Source organism: Onychostoma macrolepis, chromosome 18 (genome assembly GCF_012432095.1).
Source record: "Onychostoma macrolepis isolate SWU-2019 chromosome 18, ASM1243209v1, whole genome shotgun sequence".
NCBI lineage: Eukaryota > Metazoa > Chordata > Actinopteri > Cypriniformes > Cyprinidae > Onychostoma > Onychostoma macrolepis.
In genome coordinates, this window is record NC_081172.1 from 1,899,332 (window position 1) to 1,924,613 (window position 25,282).

General features: G+C 33.8%; 1 protein-coding gene across 1 annotated transcript in view; it reads left to right on the plus strand.

Annotated features, from left to right (window-relative positions):
• The window catches only part of LOC131524658 (protein unc-13 homolog C-like), a 169,715-nt gene that overhangs the window by 120,159 nt on the left and 24,274 nt on the right, over nt 1-25,282 (plus strand). Inside the window, 6 exon segments of the mRNA XM_058751895.1 lie at nt 1,513-1,639; nt 6,504-6,600; nt 10,060-10,203; nt 13,134-13,211; nt 16,149-16,226; nt 24,312-24,400. Of these exon segments, the coding sequence (XP_058607878.1) occupies nt 1,513-1,639; nt 6,504-6,600; nt 10,060-10,203; nt 13,134-13,211; nt 16,149-16,226; nt 24,312-24,400 (613 nt within the window).

The following is a 25,282-nucleotide window of genomic DNA, read 5'->3' on the forward strand; positions in this document are numbered from 1 at the left end:
CTGTATATGTTGACGTCTCTCCTCACACTAGCTGCATGTTATTCCCTGCGCTTGACAACTGCAGGAGTTGAGTAAACTAACTCACTGTCATTCCTCCTCTAATGGCTGTCAGACGCTCGTCTGCTGTGTGTGGATTAACATCAGATCCAGCAGCTGCTGTAGGTTTCCCACAATCCTCTCTGACCTTTATTATGTGGCCGTTCGGAGTCTGTCTCACAAGCATCGTCTGTCCGTGTCGTATCCGCACAGGTGGACAGGTCTGTGTGCTTTCATCTTTTCTGACAAGTCGGGGATGAGCACAACAACACTGATCAGTTCTTCACTCTCCTCTGTCCTGTCTTGTTCTTTAAGCTCCCCGGGGAAAGATTTAGGCTCAGAGGATGGTTGTTTTTTTTCGCAGCCTAAGTCAGCGTGAAAGCAAAATTGATATGTTTACTTGCTTAATACGTGTTCCTGATCTTATTGTGAATAATTCATCTGTGCACGACACGTTATTCAAACAATTGTTTGTCTGGAGACTCTTTGCTCTTTACTTAATCTCATTGTCTTGTGTAAACAGTTGAAATATTAAAAACATCTCAGTTGTGATTTTCCTTTCATAATGGTTTTATGTGTTGGGTTTCTGCAGGTCTTAATTCACATTTTTACAAACTAATGTCTTAAATAGGTGCAGAAAGGCTTAAATTTATGATGTCGTGATATTAAATGATGGATGCACTGCAAAAAAAATAAAATTAATTTTCTAGTATAAATATCTGAACATCTTTATATCAGGATTAATTTGCTTGAGATGAAATTTGAAGATATGAAATCATGTTTTCTGAGAAACCGAACAATCTGAAGTGTGTTTATGCTTAAAAATAAACATCTGTCAATAAAGAATGAAATCTTGTGAATTAAGTAGATTTTTCTGAGCCTGTTGGCAGGTATTTAGTCATTTTTTAATCATAAATTAATTTATGTCTCATGTGATTTTGCTCCTCAAGTCAGTGCGTCTTGATTTAAGAATCTTTTAGATTCTTATTTTCAATGGAAAATTATGAGAAAGATGTGTGTTATTCCTTTTATATATATATATATATATACTATATATACTTGTATACTATTATAGTTACATTTTTAAAATATTATTTTATATAATTATGTAATTCATATTTTGAATTAGTTTTACTTTTTATTTTAGTTATATTCAATTACTTACTATTTAAACATCACTGTTTAATGCATTTTTATTTCTATTTTAGTTTATTTTTGGCTAGTAATTTTAATGCTTTAACCTGAACTTATTCCAGTTAATTACCAAGGCTACATTTCTCATTTTCATTTAGTTTGTCTTTCAATTTGTTTTATTTCAGATTTATTTCATTTTTCAAAAAATCTATTTCAATTGACAAAGATGTGTTTAATAATTTTATTGTTATTTTTAGTTCCTGGAGATGTTTGTATGTTTGTGTGCGTGACTCACTGTTGACTCATGACTCTTTCTCTTCTCTTTTTTCCCTTCATTTGCAGAACACGACAAGCATCGTCTATGCAAGAGCACAGAGTACATGAATTTGCACTTCAAAGTCAAATGGTTCCACAACGAGTACGTCCGAGACCTGCCTGCCTTTAAGGGAATTCCTCCAGAGTATTCGCTGTGAGTTTCCCTTCGCATCTCACTCTCGCATAGTTTTGAGGGTTTTTTTTTCTGAAATCATTGATATAAGCAAAAATCAAGCTCCATTCCAGTTTACAGGTTTAAAGCATGAGGAACTAGTTACCCTACACCATCAACAACAAACCAATACTAGCATATATATATATATATACAGTGGGTACGGAAAGTATTCAGACCCCCTTAAATTTTTCACTCTTTGTTATATTGCAGCCATTTGCTAAAATCATTTAAGTTCGGGTTTTTTTTCCTCATTAATGTACACACAGCACCCCATATTGACAGAAAAACACAGAATTGTTGACATTTTTGCAGATTTATTAAAAAAGAAAAACTGAAATATCACACAGTCGTAAGTATTCAGACCCTTTGCTCAGTATTTAGTAGAAGCACCCTTTTGATCTAATACAGCCATGAGTCTTTTTGGGAAAGATGCAACAAGTTTTTCACACCTGGATTTGGGGATCCTCTGCTATTCCTCCTTGCAGATCCTCTCCAGTTCTGTCAGGTTGGATGGTAAACGTTGGTGGACAGCCATTTTTAGGTCTCTCCAGAGATGCTCAATTGGGTTTAAGTCAGGGCTCTGGCTGGGCCATTCAAGAACAGTCACGGAGTTGTTGTGAAGCCACTCCTTCGTTATTTTAGCTGTGTGCTTAGGGTCATTGTCTTGTTGGAAGGTAAACCTTCGGCCCAGTCTGAGGTCCTCAGCACTCTGGAGAAGGTTTTTGTCCAGGATATCCCTGTACTTGGCCGCATTCATCTTTCCCTCGATTGCAACCAGTCGTCCTGTCCCTGCAGCTGAAAAACACCCCCACAGCATGATGCTGCCACCACCATGCTTCACTGTTGGGACTGTATTGGACAGGTGATGAGCAGTGCCTGGTTTTCTCCACACATACTGCTTAGAATTAAGCCCAAAAAGTTCTATCTTGGTCTCATTAGACCAGAGAATCTTATTCAGGTGTTTTTTAGCAAACTCCATGCGGGCTTTCATGTGTCTTGCACTGAGGAGAGGCTTCCGTCGGGCCACTCTGCCATAAAGCCCCGACTGGTGGAGGGATGCAGTGACGGTTGACTTTCTACAACTTTCTCCCATCTCCCGACTGCATCTCTGGAGCTCAGCCACAGTGATCTTTGGGTTCTTCTTTACCTCTCTCACCAAGGCTCTTCTCCCCCGATAGCTCAGTTTGGCCGGACGGCCAGCTCTAGGAAGGGTTCTGGTCTTCCATTTAAGGATTATGGAGGCCATTGTGCTCTTAGGAACCTTAAGTGCAGCAGAAATGTTTTTGTAACCTTGGCCAGATCTGTGCCTTGCCACAATTCTGTCTCTGAGCTCTTCAGGCAGTTCCTTTGACCTCATGATTCTCATTTGCTCTGACATGCACTGTGAGCTGTAAGGTCTTATATAGACAGGTGTGTGGCTTTCCTAATCAAGTCCAATCAGTATAATCAAACACAGCTGGACTCAAATGAAGGTGTAGAACCATCTCAAGGATGATTAGAAGAAATGGACAGCACCTGAGTTAAATATATGAGTGTCACAGCAAAGGGTCTGAATACTTAGGACCATGTGATATTTCAGTTTTTCTTTTTTAATAAATCTGCAAAATGTCAACAATTCTGTGTTTTTCTGTCAATATGGGGTGCAGTGTGTACATTAATGAGGAAAAAATGAACTTAAATGATTTTAGCAAATGGCTGCAATATATCAAAGAGTGAAAAATGTAAGGGGGTCTGAATACTTTCTGTACCCACTGTATATATATATATATATATATACATATACATTTTTGCATTAATTTAGAAAAAAGTGCCATATTTTTTTATGATGACGTCGTCATGATGATTTTAAACAGCAAAGTTTCTCATTTAACAATTGTACGTCAGTGGGATGTTACAAAATCACATCTACTATATTTGTATCTGTATATTTGTTTTAGTTTTTTTTTTTCATTAATTACAAGTAATGCATAAACTGGTTTTCAATTTTATCAGTTTTATTTCTCAAGTTTTTTCGTGTTTTTCCGGATTTCACCTCCTCCATAAAGCGCCACTGGATCACATTTACAGTGAATGTTGATCCATCCATTCACAACCCATCATGCATCTGTCCTGGATCTGCCGACACACGCTGGCCTCTCATTGGCTGCTGTCTGTTGTCAAAAAGTCACTCATTCATTAATGTGAGTTACGAGCGTGGAGAGGTGGGATGACAGACGGACGGGACGGACGGGACATCAGGGAAGAGCCACACAGCTGTCAATCAAAAATCTCCTCCAGATCTGCCCAGCGTATTTATTAACATAAGTGACAGGAGAAGAAAAAAAAAACAGATTGCATTTGCTGACGGAAATGCCAGCATTTACAAAGCAGCAAAGGAATAATGCTAAGGTTTTAGGTATGTTTCAGTTTGAAATGAATTCAATTTAATTCATTGAAATTGATTCACGATTGAAATTAATTACTAAATTAAGTAAGGAATTTGTGGGTTAAACAACTCAAGCTGAATTAAATGCAGAAATTTGAGAGAAAAATAAAAATAAATTCTTTAAGGAATAATAGCCCAGTGTTGCCTTGCAAGCGCGGTAAAATATTTAAAAATGATTCCTGCAGCAACAATACAAACTAAAATGTGCCAACATCAGTGTCACTGTCAGATGAGATTTGATCATTAACACACACACCTCCTCGCTCTCATCACCTTCCTGATTTACTCTCCACTCTCAGCGTGTTTCCCATCACTCACTAATCTCTCACTATTAAAATACTATGATTACTGTTATTCTTTATATTTTATTTCACAGAGATCAGTGACCTTCCTACATTATTGCAATTGCAACAGGCATTTTAATCAGATGCATGTTGCCTGTTATACATAATTTCCTTAGATGCATATTATTTATCTGTTTGTTTGTTTGTTTGTTTGTTTGTTTATTATGTATATTGCCTGCTATACATAATTTAATCAGTTGCATATTGCATTTATTGATTGATTTGTTTGTTTTGTTTTTTAATCAGATGCATATTGTCTGCTATACATAATTTAATCATTTGCATATTTCATTTATTGATTTATTTGTTCTATCTATCTATCTATCTATCTATCTATCTATCTATCTATCTATCTATCTATCTATCTATCTATCTATCTATCTATCTATCTATCTATCTATCTATCTATCTATCTATCTATCTGTCTGTCTGTCTGTCTGTCAGATGCATGTGGCCTGTTATACATAATTTAATAAAAATGCATATTTATTTATTTATTTATATTATTGTTTTATTTATTTTTATTTTCAAATGCATATTGCCTTTTCTCCATAATGTAATCAAATGGTATCGTTTGTTCGTTCATTAATTTATTCATTTATCTATCTAGGGACAGTTTTTTTTTTTTTTTTGTTACCTTTTATTTTAAGCACTTAGGCACAAGTAACTATATGATTAGTCTCAGTATTATAATCCCATTATCATAATTTCACATGATAAACTGGACATACAGTCCCCAGAAAGCATGTGTATATCGATGAGACATCTGTGAAATATCACTGCTAGAAAACATCGCATTTTAAAGGTATTATATTTATGTACAAAGCATCTGATAAAATTGATTAAAAGTAATACATATACATTCAAACTAATAAATGTTGGCAAGAGCATCTGCTAAATGTCGTCCTGACATTCAGGGACATGTTGCAAATGAGAAATGGCTGTAAAAATGACACCTCGTACTGTAGATGTCAGACTGAGGAAACCTTCACATAGAGCAATCCAGATCAATATTTAAGATAGCGAGCTAAATGCCATCATATTAATTCCCTTATTACTGTCAATAACAGTGAGCTACTGCAATCCGCACAGATCTGAGTAAACAGCTAGCTGAGGTTCATTACATTAGCAGAGCTATTAGTGTGATTCTGCATGGCACCGGCTGTCCACAACGCTTCACTTTATTTAAAAATATGTTTGTCTCATTTCTGCTTGTCTGTTTCGATGTTCAGTGACTCGACAGAGCGAATGCTTGTTGATTTTAGAGGATGAACATCCTTATACAATCTCTTCTGTATATGTTTACTGTGTGTGTGTGTGATTAGCTTTTATTTTTATGTATCTTTTTTGGGGGGATTTAGTCATTTTTATTTTTGTTTTATTAAGTTGTTTAATTAAATATTTTATTTTAGCTTCATTTCAATAATCGAAAATATTGTGATAGTATGTCAACAGTATAAATATTGCATATTTTGCAGTATAAAGGAAAGAAATAACAGAAAATTTGATAATAAGGGATATTATATTAAACTAACTGCCCTAAGGAAATAATAAAATAAAATAAATGAATTTAATGAATGAGTTAGGCATCTGATTAAATTATGCATAACAGGCAATATGCATCGGAGTATGTACATGTAAATTAAGTAAATAAATAAATGCAATATGCATTTGATTAATGTATATCGAGTGAAAGAATGAATGAATACGTTCAATATGCATCTGTTTAAATGATGTATAACAGGCAATATACATCTGAGTATAAATAAATAAATAATTATATACCTAACTAAATAAATACAATACAATACACATTTGATTAATATGTATATTGAATGAATGAATAATAGGTACCGATAAAAACCCTGGATCATTCAGACCCTTAAAACGCTAAGCATGAAACTTTGGCACATTATTTGTCTCTGAATGATAAAATAGGGTGAAAAATCCCACAGCATGAAGCTGATGCATACAGTGTCTAAAGAGCAGAACAATGCGTGACGGAGTTTTTCTAAAGTCTCAGCCTGTGGCGCTGGATCTGAAGACTGTGTCGTGTTGTCTTCTCTCTCTGCAGGTGGTTCGAGCCGTTTGTTATCCAGTGGTTGGATGAAAATGAAGACGTAGCGATGGATTTCCTCAACGGAGCTCTAGAGAGAGATAAAAAAGATGGGGTGAGTTTCTCGCATTGTTATTTTTCTACAGTAGAGCTTTTCATTTGTAAATTGACAAACAGTCTAACGCTGCAGTTACCATCTAAACGGCACATTAACACTAAACGCTGCATTTCTCTTCTGCTTTTATGAAGCTCCTGCAAAGTTCCTACTAACGAGTTTTAAAATTGTAATTATGACGGTCAGGATGAAGTGAACGCACCGGATGAGTTTATTTCTTACTCTCGATTTTGCATCCCGACGAAGACGGGACACTTTTTAGTGCCCTAAGTGCAAAGGATACACTTTGTTTGTGTGATTAATGATTTATTTCTGTATTAATCACTCTCATTCTGCACATATAGTAATGGGAAGTGTCACCTGTCTCCTTGTAAACCAGCTAAATGAGTATTTTTTGGCAAGCTATTCACTATTATTCATCATCAGCACACAAATGCATGCATAATAAATTGCACAATCAACATTCACAGTTCATCTTAATTATGATCAATATCAGTTTCCGTGTTTCTTTAACCCTCATATTGTGTTCCAGTCATTTTGACCTGAAGAGGATTTTCTTTTTCCGGAAAATGCTAGTCAATGTTAATGCATTAAAAATTGCTTATAAATTTCACGTTATGGCATATTATTACTAAATCTTGGATTCAATCTTTTTGTCTACTTGTTTTCTTTCAGTTAGCGCAGGTTTTGTATTGCTTTCATTGATCATAAGCCTTATTGATCTGAGCTCATGCACTGCTTGTTAATTAGACGTGTGGATAAACGTGATGAATGATGAATAACAGAACAAACATTTCATTTGAAACATTATAAATGTATTTTGATCAATTTGATTAAATTAAATGGTAGTATTTTACAATAAGGTCCCATTAGTTAATGCTAACACATTAACTAACAATGAGCAAAAAAGTACATCCGTAATACTATTTATTAATCTTTGTTAATGTTAGTTAATTAAATTAAAATTGTTCTTTGTTAGTTCATGTTAGCTCCGGTCCATTAAATAATATTAATATTTTAATTAATTTTAATTAATTTTTAATAATATAAACTTTTGATTTTAATAATGCATTAGTAAAAGTTGAAATTAAAATTAATAAAAAAAAAAATGCTTTAGAAGTATTTTTCATCGTTAATTCATGTTAATGTTATATAGTTAACTAATATTAGCAGAAAGAACCTTAAGTTACAAATGAAAATATATTAAATTATATTAATTTAATTAATATAAATCAAATTAGATTAATTTAATTATATTGTTAGGTCATGTTAATGTTATGTAGTTAATGTTACAAATTAAATTAAATTAATAAAATCTCACTGACACAAAACCTTTGAATGGTGCTTATATGAAAAAGAGCATCAAAAAAGTCATAAAACGTCTATTGTTTTGGTGAATTAAAGACGGCAGAATTTTCAGTTTTATTCTATAAACAAAGGACAAAATGAAGCTATTCTTGGATCACTATTGAAGAACCATGCCATTTTTGAGTGCATATTGACAAAATTATCTACACATAATTTTTTTTTTCACTCAAAAAACTGAGATGCATCAGTTCAGATCAATGAGGCTTATGATCAAAAAGAAACTAGTAAAACAGTATTTTGCGTTATAAATGCGTTCATTCTTCAGTTCAAGGCAGTTTTGTAACAATTTCAGTTTCTCTTTGGACCCGAGCGTGAATATTAGAGATATTTTTCTCTTTAATGACTGTGAATTCGTAGACAAGTGCATGTGCGATGTGTTTTCCTCAGCTCCGACACGATGAATGGAATCAGACGTGTGGATAAACTGCTAAATTGAAAGCATTAGGCTGATGAGTGTTTGTGAAATAACGAACAAACGCTTCTGATGTGAATATGAGCTGCTGTTACTGTACACACATTCATCCTGTTCAATGTTCCCCTCGCTGGCGAAAACAAATCACCGGCGAGATTGGTTTCATATACTAATTGCTTTCACCTGAAAAACACAAATCATTTAGTGCTCTTAATATCGGCCGATGCTGTGATGAACAGCCACGTTGTTATACTGTATGTGATATGTGATACTGACAAATAGAATCGCAGATTAGTATTTCAGAGCAAGCAAAACTGTGTTTTTCTCCAGCGCAGCTTCTGAGATGACATGAGCGGAGAGAGTTGCTAACTGTGTTTAGATGTTTAGCTGCGCTCGGGTTCAAGTCTTGAGAGATTCAACTCTACATTAAGATGCTAATGGAGCAGCACTCTCAGTTAATTGTCTAATGATTATTAGGCTTGTGTTTGCTGGCAGAAGCGCCTGGAGAATAAGGGCAGAAGCGCAGGTTAATTGTGTCATAGGTTATGTTGGCAGGCGTTCCCAACGGCTGTGAATCATGCCAGCGCAGGCTGCTTAAAAACATCTTCAGTGCTTCCTGGCAGCGTCTGAGCTTCAGGGTTTCTTTTCAACGAGCAATATCATGTGAAGTATTAATACAGTTTAAAATAACTGCTTTAAAATGTCATTTATTGCTGTGATGCAAAGCTGAGTTTTCAGCATCATTACTTCAGTCTTCAGTGATCTTCAGAAATCATTCTAATATGCTGATTTGCTGCTCAAGAAACATTTCTGATTATTATCAATGTTGAAAACAGTTGTGACGAATTTTCAGGATTCTTTGATAAATTGAACGTTTAAAAGAACAGTATTCAGGCATTATATCGATAACAATCATAATCAATGTCTTTACTGTCATACTGTCTGTACCTAATCTCAATAAAAGCATAAATTTTTCTCTTTCAAACAATATATATATATAGATAGATAGATAGATAGATAGATAGATAGATAGATAGATAGATAGATAGATAGATAGATAGATAATATTAAAATTTATATATATAATTAATATAATACAATCTTTTTTATTTTTATTTTGTCTTACAGTCAGCCACTGAAAATAGCTCAATAAATTCTAGTTTGAAGTTTTCTATATATATATAACTTTTGTAACATTATACATGTCTTTACTGTCACTTTTGATCAATTTAATGCCTTGCTGGATTAAAAGTATTAAAACAAAGAAATATAAAATAAAATAAAATGAAACAAAATAAATTAAAATAAAATAAAATATCTTACTGACCTGAAATTTGTGAACATCAAAAAAAAAAAAAAAAAAAAAATATATATATATATATATATATATATATATATATATATATATATATATATATTGTTTTGGAGTGATGTTACGGGAATGAAAGTTTTTTTGGGGTGGCATGTTCTATAAATAAAAGAAAAAATAAAGCCATTCTTGGATCCTTGAAACACTAGCACCGTGAAGAACCATACTAGAACTTAATGACAATCTGGAATCAGGCTGTAAAACTCTTCCTGAACCTTGTTTCCTGTTTTGTAGCAAATGCTGAAACATAAAATGATAACATAGTTGTGATACGGTCATTAATGCTTCTATTGCGGTGTTTTGATTGCAGTTCCAGCAGACGTCTGAACATGCTCTCTTCTCCTGCTCGGTGGTGGATGTGTTCACGCAGCTCAACCAAAGCTTTGAGATCATTAAGAAGCTGGAGTGTCCAAACCCTCAAGCTCTCGCTCACTTCATGCGCAGGTTTGCAAAGGTAAGACAGAATCCAAAGAGAAAGGATGTCACTTGAGGCTGTGCAGTGGAGATTTTGCCATGCACTTAAAAATATCTATAAAATCTAAACCCTAAAGATGTCAAATCAATGCAGCTCACAGTCTGTGGCAGTATGATGAAAGATCCCAGTGTTCAATAAAGAATTGCATGTTTTAACAATAATAATCACAATAAACGGTTGTTCCGCCAAGCAGTATTACTCTAACTGTAGGGTGTCATACGGTTGCCAGGCAGCTGAGAGCATAAAATGATGAACAAATGATGGAGAAGAGCTTTGAAACGGAAAAATCCAGACCTGAATTGCTTGAAAGCACTATAGTGAAGTTTGGGGTTGGTATGATTTTTTAAAATGTTTTTAAAAGATGTCTCATTGCATTTATTTGATCAAAAATATAGTAAAATTATGAAATATTTTTACGATTTAGAATAGCTGTTTTCTGTGTGAATATATGTTAAAATATAATTTATTCCTGTGTTCAAAGCTGTATTTTCAGCATCATTACTCCAGTCTTCAGTGTCACATGATCTTCAGAAATCATTTTAATATGCTGATTTGCTGCTCAAGAAACATTTCTGATTATTATCAATATTGAAAACAATTGTGCTGCTTCAATTTTGTTGTGGAAACCGTGATACATTTTATTTTTCAGGATTCACAGATGAATAGACAGTAGTTTTTTTAAAATAGAAACTTTTGTAACATTATAAATGTTTTTACTGTCACTTTTTAATTCACTTTTCATCCTTTCTGAATAAAAGTATTAATTACAGTATATTACTGACTTCAAACCATGGCTTATTTATCCAACGTATTCTTCACGTAAAAATGGCCATTTGTAAATTCTATGGGTCTTGCTTCTGGTCTCATTTACTTCCAGTTATCTTTTGTTGTACAAAGCATTACATGCTTCAACTTCAATGAATTAATTTAAATCATCAGGCGCAAGTATTTACCTACTCTTTACAGTGTTTTACAGCAGTGGAAGCTCATCAGCTCTTGCAGGCAGTGACAGGGTTCGGATAAAGGGCTGAAGATGGAGTTAATGAAGGTTTAGAGCAGTGGATAAACCTCCTTGATTTACTAAACATCACACTGTGTGTGTATGAGTGCGTTTTGTTTGAGCGGCTGTATGGCTAACAGGGACATTTGGGAGTGATGGTAAATCATTGACGCAAGAGCCGAATGTTTGATCAGATATACAGACATCCTCAGAAACAATTCAGTCCAGTCCAGAATGCAACATATTTAATCAGTACAGAAACTGAAACAATTAGGAAAAATAATAATGTAGCATTGCATCAGTGTCTCAGCAATGGATGCTCTGCAGTGAATGGGTGCCGTCAGAATGAGAGTCCAAACAGCTGATAAAAACATCACAATAATCCACAAGTAATCCACACCACTGGAGAAGACAAAAGCTGAAACAAATCCATCATTAAGATGTGTTTAACTAAAATATGAGTCATCTATCCATAATATTGCATTCTTAAGTGAAAAAGTGTTCTGGTCTGAATCAAGAGAGACATCTGCACAGATCAAGCACCGTTTACAAGCCAAAACAGCTCTAAACAAATATGTGGCTGGATTTTTTGGAGGAAGTGTTATTGTGGATTATGGACTCATATTTTAGTTAAAAACGTCTTAATGATGGATTTGTTTCAGATTTTGTTTTCTCCAGATGTTAACTGATGGACTGGAGTGGTGTGGATTATTGTGATGTTTTTATCAGCTGTTTGGACTCGCATTCTGACGGCACCCATTCAACTATTCCTTTAATTACTATACTTATATATTATAACACGTTTTTATCCAAGATGTTAGAGGTTTGATCACGTCGCTAAACCTATTAGCAATAGCAATAGTAATGGTTAACTTTGAAAACACCACAAATGAACACATCAACTCAAACAGCTTATAAAAACATCTTGATCATGCGATCATATGTGTACTCACTCGTTCAAACACATAGCAGATTTCAGGCCAGCTAATGTATTTTCCTGTTGTAAGTGTCTCTGGTGAATGCAAATGAACTGCAAAGGGCAGAGAGAGAGAGAGAGCGGCGCTCCTCCCGCAGGATTATGGGTAAAGGGTCTTGTAGGAGGCATTGATTACTTCATGCAAACTTGACACCAGAAATCTATTACGGCGGCCTTACAAGACGCGTATCATTACTGCCCTCATTTACTTATTTACATATTTATGAATATGTTAAGAGCTTTATTCTATTTCCTTGGCTCCAGGTTACTAATCTCAAAGCTCCCATACTTTTTTGATGGATGCAAGCGCACACGTCGTCACAATTGTGTTAGTATTAAAAAGTTTTTTAGTTTTTTTTTAAAGAAATTAATATTTTTATTCAGCAAGGAAGCATTAAATTAATCAAAAGTGACAGTAAAGACATTTATAATGTTACAAAAGATTTCCATTTCAAATAAATGCTGTTCTTTTGAACTTTCTATTCATCAAAGAATCCTGAAAAATACGCAAAAATATCAAGTATTAAAACATTAAAATGATACAATTGTTAAATTAAAAATATAATAAATCTTTTTTCAACATTGAAATAATCAGAAATGTTTCTTAAGCAGCAAATCATAATATTAGAATGGTTTTTGAAGGATAATGTGACACTGAAGACTTATGTAATGATGCTGAAAATTCAGCTTTGAATCAAAGGAATAAATTACATTTTAACATATATTCATATAGAAAACACTTATTTTAAATTATAATAATATTTAACTTTTTTGATCAAATAAATGCTTAGTGACCCCAAACTTTTGACTGGTAGTGAATGCACATGTGTTTTAGGTCTATAAATAATAACAGTAACACAAACCCAACTTATGGCTTCTATAAACTACTGTGTTTTATAACATATAATAATCCACATTTTATTCTCTTTCCAGACCATAAATAAAGTTCTTCTCCAGTATGCTGCAATCATCTCTAAAGACTTCAGCAACCATCTGAGCAAAGAGAAAGTGGTGAGTGTATAAACTTCTTACACACACATACACACACACACACACATACACACAAATCTGCTTTGACATAAAGGGCCGGTTTTACTAAACAGGGCAAATTAGCACAAGAGCGCAATTCCAAAACACTGCCGATAGGAGGGGAAATTTCTGCAGGTGATTTACTAACAAAGCACAAATTAAAGAACACAGACGCAACATCACATTCACATACCGACTAACGCAATATACCAAGCGCAGCGCAAATTGGCGTAGTCGCAAATAAACAATAAATAAATAAGGAAGCCACAGTATGTTGAAAAGATCCGGAGGCCAAAAAATGAAGGTTTTCTTGATAGAGCTGGTATTGCGTGACTCCTAGTTGAGGGTTCCTCCTTGTATAAATAACATGGCTTGGCAAACCATATGACATGCAAACAAAATATGGTGTTCTGGCATTCCAAATAAATTAATATGTGTGTAAAAACATCCTCTCCCTTCTACCACGCGCTCTCTGTTCTCTGCGGTGCCTCCTGCTAGCAACAAATTGCTTCCATTCCAAGTGCAAAATAGTTTAAGACATGCTTTTTTTGGGCGTTAAATAATGGCGCAAATGCCAGTAATTTGACGAGCGCAAACGTTAGTAAAACGCATTGCGTGATTCATTTGAATACTCTCCTCCCGTAAATTTTGCATCTGAAAGGGAAACTCCTAGAAATGCATATTCAGTAAGGTCAGGTGCACAAATAACTGTGTCCACGCCTTATTCTTCACTGTGCGTCTTTAGTGAAACCTGACAGTACAATTTTAACGTACAATTTGGCGCTAGCTGTTAGTAAAACTGGCCCAAAATGTCTTTGTGTTTTAAAGTCATGACCCTGCGAGTGTGGCTTTATCAGATTATAAAGGGACGTTGCCACCGACTTTGATTGGACAGCTGGTAAACGTTTCCTTCGTTTTTAACAAAGAACTTGCGAGACCTTCTCGCGTCCTCGTCTCCTTCCTCTGTGCTTTCAACTTTATGCTCTTTGTGCAAAATGACATGAGCTCAGAGCTGCTTTTGTTCTACCCCGAATTTTCACAGCATCTTCCTGTAATGATTATAAAAGCTTGACACGCAGGACGTCTGCGGCGGGAAGAAATTCAGATGTATCTTTTAAGTGCCGTGACAGGACCACAGAGAGACAATCACGCGGCCGGTAATTAAAGACATATCTCTGTTCGGTCTCCTCGGCACTTATCCACCCCTTAATTGACAGCTCGGTTCATCCTAAGAATATCTACATCTTTAAACGCACCGATGCCCATAAATCAGCTCACCAGAGTTTACATACACTGTCTTGAATTCAATTTATGAGTGTGTGAAATCAGCTGCTCTCGTCACAGAGACGATGTTCCCTCGTTTCAATTAGCGTGGCGGCTTCGTATTTGGGTTTGAGAGATTCACACCTATTTGTCACACAGCTGACATGTGACCTTTAGGAAGTGGGTCGGTGCAGACAGTAAGAGCCAGTTTTAATTAGCTTATGGACTCCTGCTCTAATTACACACTCCTACCCATCCAATTAACTCGTGGGATGCTTATACAAGAGCGTTATGACTGCCGGATCTCTAGTGTGTCAACACACATCTGCTTATTTGACATTTACTGGAACAGACACTTTTTACCCAAAGTGCATTGCGTCTCACCTGGAGGAACCTGGGGTCAGTCACTTTGCTTATTTAACACTAGTCATCACAAGCTGAGTCTGAAGGTCATCTTAAACCTTAGTTTACCATCAGCCCGGTTATTGAGTTTGATGTTTGTATAACCTTTTCAATTACAGATGTCATTTTACACATAAAAGAACATGCTTTTAATATATTTGAAAATGTGAAAAAATATATATATAAAGATATTCATACTGTATGTTCTAATGTATTCTTTTCATTCATTTCCCCCCAAATAATTAATAAATAATGCAAGTTTTTGTTTATTTTAATAATAATAAAATTATAATAAGTATAATCATTATTATATTATTTAGATTCAATTATATGTTTTAATGCAGTCTAATGCATTATTTTAATTTGTTTAATTAGTTTTCCCCAAAATAATAACAAATAAATAAACAATAATAATGAAAACTGTAGTTTATTTTAATAATAATAATAATAATAATAATAAGTATAATCATTATTGTATTATTTATATTATATTTTAATTTTTTAATTTTTCTAATGCTTTTTTGTTTATCCTCAAATCATAAAAATAAATAATGCATAATTTGTATAATAACAACAACAACAACAATAGTACTAAATGCTATTATTTACATTTTTGTTTATTTTATCTATCTATCTATTTAGACAGATAGATTATTAATGTTTTCAAAATATTTGGATTTTTGAGTGAAACGTGGACCTTTTTGTTATATTGAGAATTTATAAATAGATTTATAATAAAAACATGCAATGCATTAGAATTCAAATGTATTAAATTGTGCATTAGGGCAACCTGTCAGATGCATTATTAACTATTATGATTATGACTATTAACTAATATAATAACTGTTACAGTGCAACAAACTGACTTTAAATATTATTAGATATAAGGAAACATTATGCTTTAAGAAAACAGTTGCTGTACATTAATTTCATGTATTTTCAAAAGGAAATGAGTGTTTAAATACAACTCAATTGTATTCCGTTGTGTAAATCTGCCATTTCTCTGGAGTGGCGGAGGCATAGATTTCTGTGTAATGAAATTCAGATTTGCTGCCACTGATGAAAGTAAGATGTGCAAAATCAACGATCAGCATCCAGACGAATCGATGCCCTGTGTATATATTCACAGAAGTCTTCGAGTACAGACGTCTCCTTGCATTAGCCGGGCGGAGGGTTTTGAAGACTGAATGTATCTGGAAAGCTGTACAATCGATCAGTCATGAAATATCTTGTCTATCTTTCTTCTCCTGACAGTCCTGCATCCTCTTGAACAACATCCAGCAGCTCCGAGTTCAGCTGGAGAAGATGTTCGAGTCCATGGGAGGAAAACAGGTCAGTAATCGAATCTGTTTCTGAAGTTTCCCTCTAACTGTCTGTGAGAGTGGAGCTGTTGAACGTCCCTTACTGTAAAGCTGCGTTCATGAATGTCTGAATTACTGTAATTATGAGTCTGATTAGTTGCAACTAGAAGGTCCAAGAAGTTCCAGCTTCTTCCTCTTGACATCAGGCTTCGGCTACAGCTGGTTAGTTTTCTACATCAACTCATACTGATGATTTATATGTCACTGAATAGTCCGAGTTACCTGGAGCGCTTGCTGTGTTTCTTCAATGTCAAGATTCTGGTTCAGATTCTAATTCAGTTTAGACCTTTATGTCAGTCTAATTCCTTTATGATTTCATCAATGACTCTTTCAGTAGATTAATTAGGCCTAATTATATACTTAACAAATACACTAAACTGAACCAGTACTGTTTTTGCTAACATTTTTTTACTTTATTTTATTATTTTATTTTATTTTAAATAAACTAAAAAACATTATTGTTTTTGGTAACTATTTTATTTATTATTTTATTTTAAATAAACTAAAAAAAAACATTATTGTTTTTGGTAACTATTTTATTTATATATATATATATATATATATATATATATATATATATTTTATTTTATTTTTATAATATATATATATATTATTATTATTTTTTTTTTTTATTTTTTTTTTTTATTATATAAAATCTTATTTGATTTGAGTTTTACATGAAAGACGTAATGATTTGTAATGATCATAAAATAAAAGCAATACTGCTGTAACACTTTATTTTATTATATCATTTCATTTGGACAAAAATGTGAAAATGTATCCTTATCTATATGTCCTCTAAACAGCCAGTCAGAAATTATACACTTCTCACAAATCAATAATTATCATCTTAATAAGTATTTGAGTAGTTTGACAAAAGTAATGATTTATAACGATTACTTTACTCTGAGTGATTCAGTCTGTGAATTGTTAGAATTATTGAAACCAATTAGAGTTGAGACAGATTTTTTAATCTTTTACTTTAATCAAATACAACAAATCCATTATGTTGAAATGTTTTTGTTGTTTCCATCCAGAGCAGTCAGTGCAATAAAAAGACATGCTGTCTATTTATATTATTAGTATTGTTTTGCCTCATCCAGTCTTTCTTTCTTTCTAATCACATTTATTTCCTACTGCTGCAAACACTGTTGTATTTTTAGCACAGGAATAATTCACCCAAAAATGATCATTTGATGAACATATACTCACCCTCAGGACATCCAAGATTAGGGTGAGTTTATTTCTTCATCAAATTTGGAGAAATGTAGCATTGCATCAGTGTCTCAGCAATGGATGCTCTGCAGTGAATGGGTGCCGTCAGAATGAGAGTCCAAACAGCTGATAAAAACATCACAATAATCCACACCACTCCAGTCCATCAGTTAACATCTTGAGAAGACAAAAGCTGAAACAAATCCAACATTAAGATGTTTTTTAACTTCAAACTGTTGCTTTTGGTTAAAATATGAGTCCATAATCCATAATAATGCTTCCTCCTGTAAAAAGAAAGTCCATCTCCTGTTGTCTCTCAAATCATAATCCAGCCACATATTTGTTTAGAGCTGTTTTGGCTTGTAAACGCTGCTTGATCTGTGCACTGTGCTCTCCTGATTCAGACCAGACTACTTTTTCACAGGTGGAAGCGTTATTATGGATTATGGACTTGTATTTTAGTCAGAAACAAGGGTTTGAAGTTAAAAATCTCTTTATAATGGATTTGTTTCTTACAAACACACAGCTTTTGTCTTCTCAAGATGTTAACTGATGGACTGGAGTGGTGTGGATTATTGTGATGTTTTTATCAGCACTCATTCTGACGGCACCCATTCACTGCAGAGCATCCATTGCTGAGACAGTGATGCAATGCTACATTTCTCCAAATTTGATTAAGAAAAAAGCTCATCCTAATCTTGGATGTCCTGAGGGTGAGTATCTGTTCATCAAATGATCATTTTTGTGTGAACTATTCCTTACGTTTCCAGCAAATTTTCATTTTTGGGTGAACTGTTCCTTTAAGAGAATCATGAAAATCATTTCATTCATTAAAAAAAGGAAATAATTCTCCATCCCCCAAACCTATTCAAGATTCGCCACACATGCATGGATCCATCTGACATCCAGTGTTGCCATAGAAACAAATGATTCCAAATGATTCGGTTAGTTCAGAGTAGAATCTCAGAGTCGCCTCATTATTACGGTAATTCTGCATGATGTGAACGCAACTTAACATCCCGTGTGAATTGTGCATGCGTGTTGTGATTCTTCTCTCTGTTCTCTCCAACTATGACAATATCCTTGTTTCTTGTCGTTCCCGTCTCCTCTGGGCTCTTGCACCAGGAGGAAGGGACTGTGGTCTTCTGCAAGGTGTGTGGACAGGTTTCCTCTAACATCTCTATACACCGCTGCTCTACAGCCAGAATTCTGTCATCATTTACTCATCCTCATGTCATTCCAAACCTGCAAGACTTTCTGTCTTTCAGTTTGGAGCAACATTAAATGACAGCAAATGATGACGCTGCTCTCTGGTTGTGAATTCTGGCTGTAGTGTACGGTCCTAATTCATCCCGGTTGAGTGTTTTAACTGGACACGTTTGAGTAGCACGAGCACTCATTGAAACGCCTCACTTCCTGTCTCTCGTACTTCCTGTCCCGCCCCCTCAAGAGCATGCTGCACCTGCTCGAGTTTCCTGGCATGAAACCTCACCAGGACGATTATCTTCAATAACTGAGGCTGCTAACACTCAATGTTTAAGGCGATTGTTCAGCCAAAATTGAACAATCGGTCATTATTTATTCACCTTATTGCACTCACATAAATATTTAGGCCTAAATTTAAGATTTATGTATTTGAGTTGCATATAAATGTGTGTGTGTGTGTGTGTGTGTGTGTGTGTATACAGAAAATGTCCAAATATATTTTGTAACTATATTTTTTCTTTTTTTTAAATATGTTTTTTCAAAACATTTCAAAGTATATTTTGCCCTCCATGTATATCAGTCCAATGAAAATACGTCACATTTTAAGAAAAATTGGAAATGTATTTTCTTGCCCTTGAAATACATTTTGCAATATATATTTGGTATATGAAGGTTGAATCTAAATATATCTTCAATTTCAAAAATATATTTTATTGACCTTCACTCTTTACAATATATAATTGACATATATTTAAAATATATTTTGGCCAGATTTTATTTTTTATTTTTTTTTGTCATAAGGAAATTTATTTTAATGTGGGCTAATGCATATTTCTCAGTTAAAAATTATGAACATCGTTCAAAAATGGCTAGTTGTGGGACAAAAATGTTCAATTAAAATATGACAATGAAAAAAATTGATTTATTGATAATAAATATATAAATCTGGTTATTGTTTAATAAACACATTCACTTAATTAGTATAAGGTCAGAAATCAGCCCGGTTTCATTGATGTATGACTGAGATGTATCATATTAAGTTTATTAGTTTGTTAAATCTGTTTAATTCAAATGGATTTTTATATGCAGTTCAAATACATACATCTTAAATTTAGGCCTAAATAATTATTTGAGTTTGTTGTTTCAAACCTCTATAACTTTCTATTTTATGTGGAACACAAAAAGAAAACTTTACAAGAATGATTATTCTCGCATGCAATGTAAGTGAATGATGAATAAGCTCTAAAAATGACAAACAGCAGCTTAAAAGTATCATAAAAGTAGTCAATGTCATTCATGCACATGTACAGTATATATTCCCATGCATATATTTCAAGTCATGTGACAGCTTTGTGTGAGGAACACACTGTACATTTAGGTAAAAAAAAAAAAGTCGCATATGATGCTTTTATGGTGTTTTTTTGGAGCATAACAACATTGTAATTCACTTTTTTGCATTGCATTGCATCACTTTCTTTTGGAATAGAGCAGCATGAACATATTGCATAACTTCTTTTGAGTTCCATGGAAAAAAAGAAAGTGACAGGTTTAGAAGAATGACCTGAAGGTGAATAAATGATGACAGGATTTTTGCTGAACTAACCCTTTACTGATGGCTAGCAGAGCTGTTTTGCCTGAACTTGCTTTTTAATCATGTGCAATGTTTATGATTATGGATACCGGCGTTTGGAAGGCTTTAGTTTGTTCCTGATGTTTAGGTTGCACTGTTCTCAGAATTTTTTTTTTTTTTAAGGGACCTATTATTGCTCCTTTTGCAAGAAGTCCCAGGTGTCCCTAGAATATGTCTGTGAAGTTTCAGCTCAAAATACCCCACAGATCATTTACAGGGGTCATGAACTGCCTTTGTTTTATTTTACTTTAATATTCCACACTGAAAATGACCATTTTTTTTAACAGAGGCAAAAACATGCTGATACATGTATCTTTAAATGCAAATGAGCTTCTGCTACCCGCCCCTTTTCAAGAAGATGCCGGAGCTCGTGCCTCACATACTCTGCTAAAACAAAACATCTGTTTGGTCCTGATTATCATGTCTAGCAGTCATGCCCATGCGACATTACAGTTCTTCGACATCATGAAAGTTTATTATTTGCACGCGTTTTAAAGCCATATCAGTATAAACTACATTCTCTTTTGTGTCTTATTACACTTAAACGGTCAAATACACACAAGGTTACGTGAAAAACTCAAACACAATCGGTTATATCTGTGAACTTAAACAACTGGGAAAGAAATGGGATGTGTATATTAGCAGTCGTTGAACGCCGTTCATAATGTGCTGAAATCACTGGGTAGTTTTTGTCCAGCTATAAAGTACTTCAAATTAAAGATTCATAAAGGCAGATCATTTGTACGAGCGCCAGAGGTCTGTCAGATTAAGGTTATATGTCTTACCTCTGTTGAATTGAAGGCTACAGCGCTTTAAAAAGAGTCCAGCTGTTTGAAAGAGTGACTAATTTATGAATTCTGCCTCCCTCATGAAACTCAATTCGTTCTAAGGAAATAAAAGCGAAACGCTCCAAATATAACCCTGCCTGCTCTGGCAGCGCCACCGTTCCCAGAGCAATTAGCCATGTGAAAGAAAAATGTAATTACAGTGGCTCGTTATCATGGATTTATAAATAAAAGATCCCGAACTGTCCAAGAAAAATTAATTGCGGGAGTCAAAGTTAGCTGCGATAGCGCAAGCGTTCGCGCCGCTGTCCGTCAGGCTGCCGCGGGGAATAACACACGGATCGCACGTTATCTGCTAATTAACGATACGAGGTAGACCACAGGTGCGGTATACAAGAGTAATCTTTTGTACAATTTCACATCATGATTCCCTAATTAAGAATTTAATTAGAATATAATGAATTCAGCTATAACTTAACAATGTTAATATTTCGCTTCGGTTTTAGACCATGATTTAGCACCAATCCGTCTGTAACTATTGTAGTCGGTCAGACCTCCCTGATTTCAGATGCCTTGAAATACTCGCATAAATACAAATCTTTTAAAAATACATGAAGTTTCATACATAAATAATGTTTTATTTTTAATTTGTTTGTTGGGTCACTCCTCTTTCTGTCTCGTGGGTAAAAACCTTTCTGGTGATACAGTATTTTCCTGGTCACATTTCAAAATCCAAAAATAAAATGGATAAACTATATTTTTCCACAATAAATTCTTATAACCGCATTGAAAAAATTAATTCTCATTACCATAATGCTTGCATATGTTTTACTTTTATTTAGCAGTGCAACAGGTGATAACATGAATAAATGGTAATAATTTGCATACTTACTGTATATATGTGTGTGTGTGTGTGTGTGTGTGTGTGTGCGTGTGTGTGTGTGTGTGTGTGTGTGTGTGTGTGTGTATATACACACACACACACACACACGTAACGTACACACACACATATATATATATGTGTATGTATATGAAGAGTTTGTTTGCAAAACCAATGTGTGTGTGTGTGTGTGTGTGTGTGTGTGTGTGTGTGTGTGTGCATGTGTATATATATATATATATATATATATATATAAAGTAAAAGTAACTATAAATTTATATATTTCTATTCATTACTGTAATGAGAAAATTATATATATATATATATATACAGTATATATGTATGTGTGTGTGTGTATATGAAGAGTTCATTTGCAAAAACAGATAACTCCGTTTTTAATAATTCGCAAGAATCATGTTTTTTCATTGTGCATTCCAATTAATCTAAATCAAACTGCAGTTGGGTTATTTTGATTAATTTAAAAATAACTAAAAAATACAGGTAACATGCAATAAAACACAATAAAAACATGATAACATAATAAAAAACATGATTTTTGAAAATTAAAAAAAAGTCTTCGTAAATAAATATATATATATATATATATATATATAAACATTTATATTTTATTACAGTAATGAATATCATGGTAATAAGAATTGGAATGGAGATGCCATCATAAAAATAGACTTTTCTTGAAGCACAGTATAATTTCTTATTTTTTATAATATTGCAGATTAAATAATAACGTGGGAAGCGTAGGTTGTGTTTGTGTTATCAGTCGTGGCTGCAGGGCGTGCTTCTCTGTCAGTGACAGACGTCTCTGATCTCCATTAACCTGATGAGATCTCACACACCAGCATCGGTCCGCTGTCATCACTGATTGATCTGGACAGTCCTCCGTTTACCGGGAACCATAAACACTGTTACAACTCACAAGTCAGCCGTTCATCCCCAATACATGGACATCCCGCCTCACACTGCTGTTCAAATACAACCATTAAACATGCTAAATACAACTAACATGCTAGGAATCATGCATGAAAGCAAAGCATTGTGCTTCATCTTTAGGAGACGTCAGATCTGATGGACATAAGCCTCTTTTTTCAGTTTATAATTTTCCTTCTAGAGACTTTTAAAATGATACCTGTTGTCAGTAATTATGAATAATGATTATTTTTTGCAGATTTTTTTTTTTTCAGCCCTTAGGGCACTTTGAAAGTGTGATTGACAAATTTTACATTATATTGTATTTATAATTTTGGATATTACATTTTATATTCTATTTTTTATATCTTATATTATGTATTAAATTTACAGTCTATAAACGTATTTTATAGCAAAAAAAAAAACTATAAAATATATGTTTTTGCAAATGTTCTATATTGTAATGCATTTTTATACAAAATATATTTTTATAATATATAATAATGCGTGTGTGTGTGTGCTTTTTTATTGGTTTGTAGTAATATAATAAGATTATAAGAAGAATATTATATATATATATATATATATATATATATATATATATAATATTATAAGAAGTCTTTTTCTTATATTGTATTTTATTTTACATTTTATATTATATTGTAAAATATATACAATGATATGCAAATTTGCAAGTATTCTGTATTCTATACGTGCATGTTTATTGATTGATTGATTGATTGATTGATTGATGTAATCCGGCCCTATAGGGATTCTGTCTCTGTTGACTGTGTATCACTTGAAGAAGAATCTGCAAATATTAAACATTGTTTTTGACTGGACTTGAGTGAATGGAGTCAAACCAAAGGTAGAGCACAGCCTCACGGACAGAAATCCAGCGTGCATTATGGGTAAAAGCCACCATTGTGACGCAGACACGCCAAACAGCTGCGTCTCATTGGCTCATCTGCTCTTGTGTCTCGTACTGAATTTGCAGTCATCATTAGTCAAGCGATTCCTCAGTCGAGACCTTCTCAGCGGCTCGGCTCGCTTGACTGAAAGCTCACTGTTCAACAGCAGAGAAAATCACCAAACCATGGCATGAAAACAAAGCTGTCAGACAGATCTTCTGTCTTAAAAACACAAATCATACAACCATCAACTATTTATCTCTACAGGCTATAAAAAAGAAGGGACTTTTTAAAAGAATATATTCTAAGATAAAATATATAAAATATCTATATATATTTGTGTGCGAATGTGTGCGTGTGTGTGTGTGTGTGTGTGTGTGTGTGTGCATAGATAGATAGATATACTGTATTTCTTATATATTTTTGTAATAATAAATGTAATATAGATGTATAAAATATAAACAGGTGTATCATGTGTCATGTGACTGTGTGTGTTTTCCAGCTGGACGCGGATGCCAGCGAGCTGCTGAAAGAGCTGCAGAATAAACTCAACACGGTGCTGGACGAGCTCAGTGGCGTCTTCGGCTCCAGGTGACGTATGAGGGAATCATGGGTAAAGCTGCTGAGACGCAGCTAGAGTCAAGTAAAAAGAAATTCGTCTCACAAATTAAATGTTATTGTTACACATACAGTATTTGATTGGATGCTGTGGCTATGATATATGACACTGGACCACAAAACCAGTCATAAGGGTCAATTTTTTTAAAGTGATCATCATAAATAATCTTTCCATTGATGTATGGTTTGTTAGGATATGACAATATTTGGCTGAGATGCAACTATTTGAAAATCTGGAATCTGAGGGTGCAACAAAAATCTAAATATTGAGAAAATCACCTTTAAAGTTGTCCAAATGAAGGTCTTAGCAATGCATATTACTAATCAAAAATGAAGTTTTGTTATATTTACGGTAGGAAATTTACAAAATATCTTCATGGAACATGATCTTTACTTAATATCCTAATGATTTTTGGCATAAAAGAAAAATTTATAATTTTGACCCATACAATGTATTGTTGGATATTGCTACAAATATACCTGTGCTGCTTATGACTGCTTTTGTGCTGCAGGGTCACATATGATCTGAATAATCACAGCTTTGATTATGTCAGCAGAGGGAAAGAAAGTTAACACATTTAGATAAAAAAAAAATGAAATAATGCATGTGCACTGATGAATCATTAAGACCTGCGACTTCTGGAGGAAGTAAATTGGATCCATTTTCCAGTCTTTTCAGAATAGCTTGATTATTTTATTTTATTTTATTTTATTTTATTTTATTTTATTTTATTTTATTTTATTTTATTTTATTTTTATTTTATTTTATTTTATTTTATTTTTTATTTTTTATTTTTTTTATATTCAGAAGGAGCTTTATTGCCAAGTGTTCTTACACACACAAGGAACTTGTCT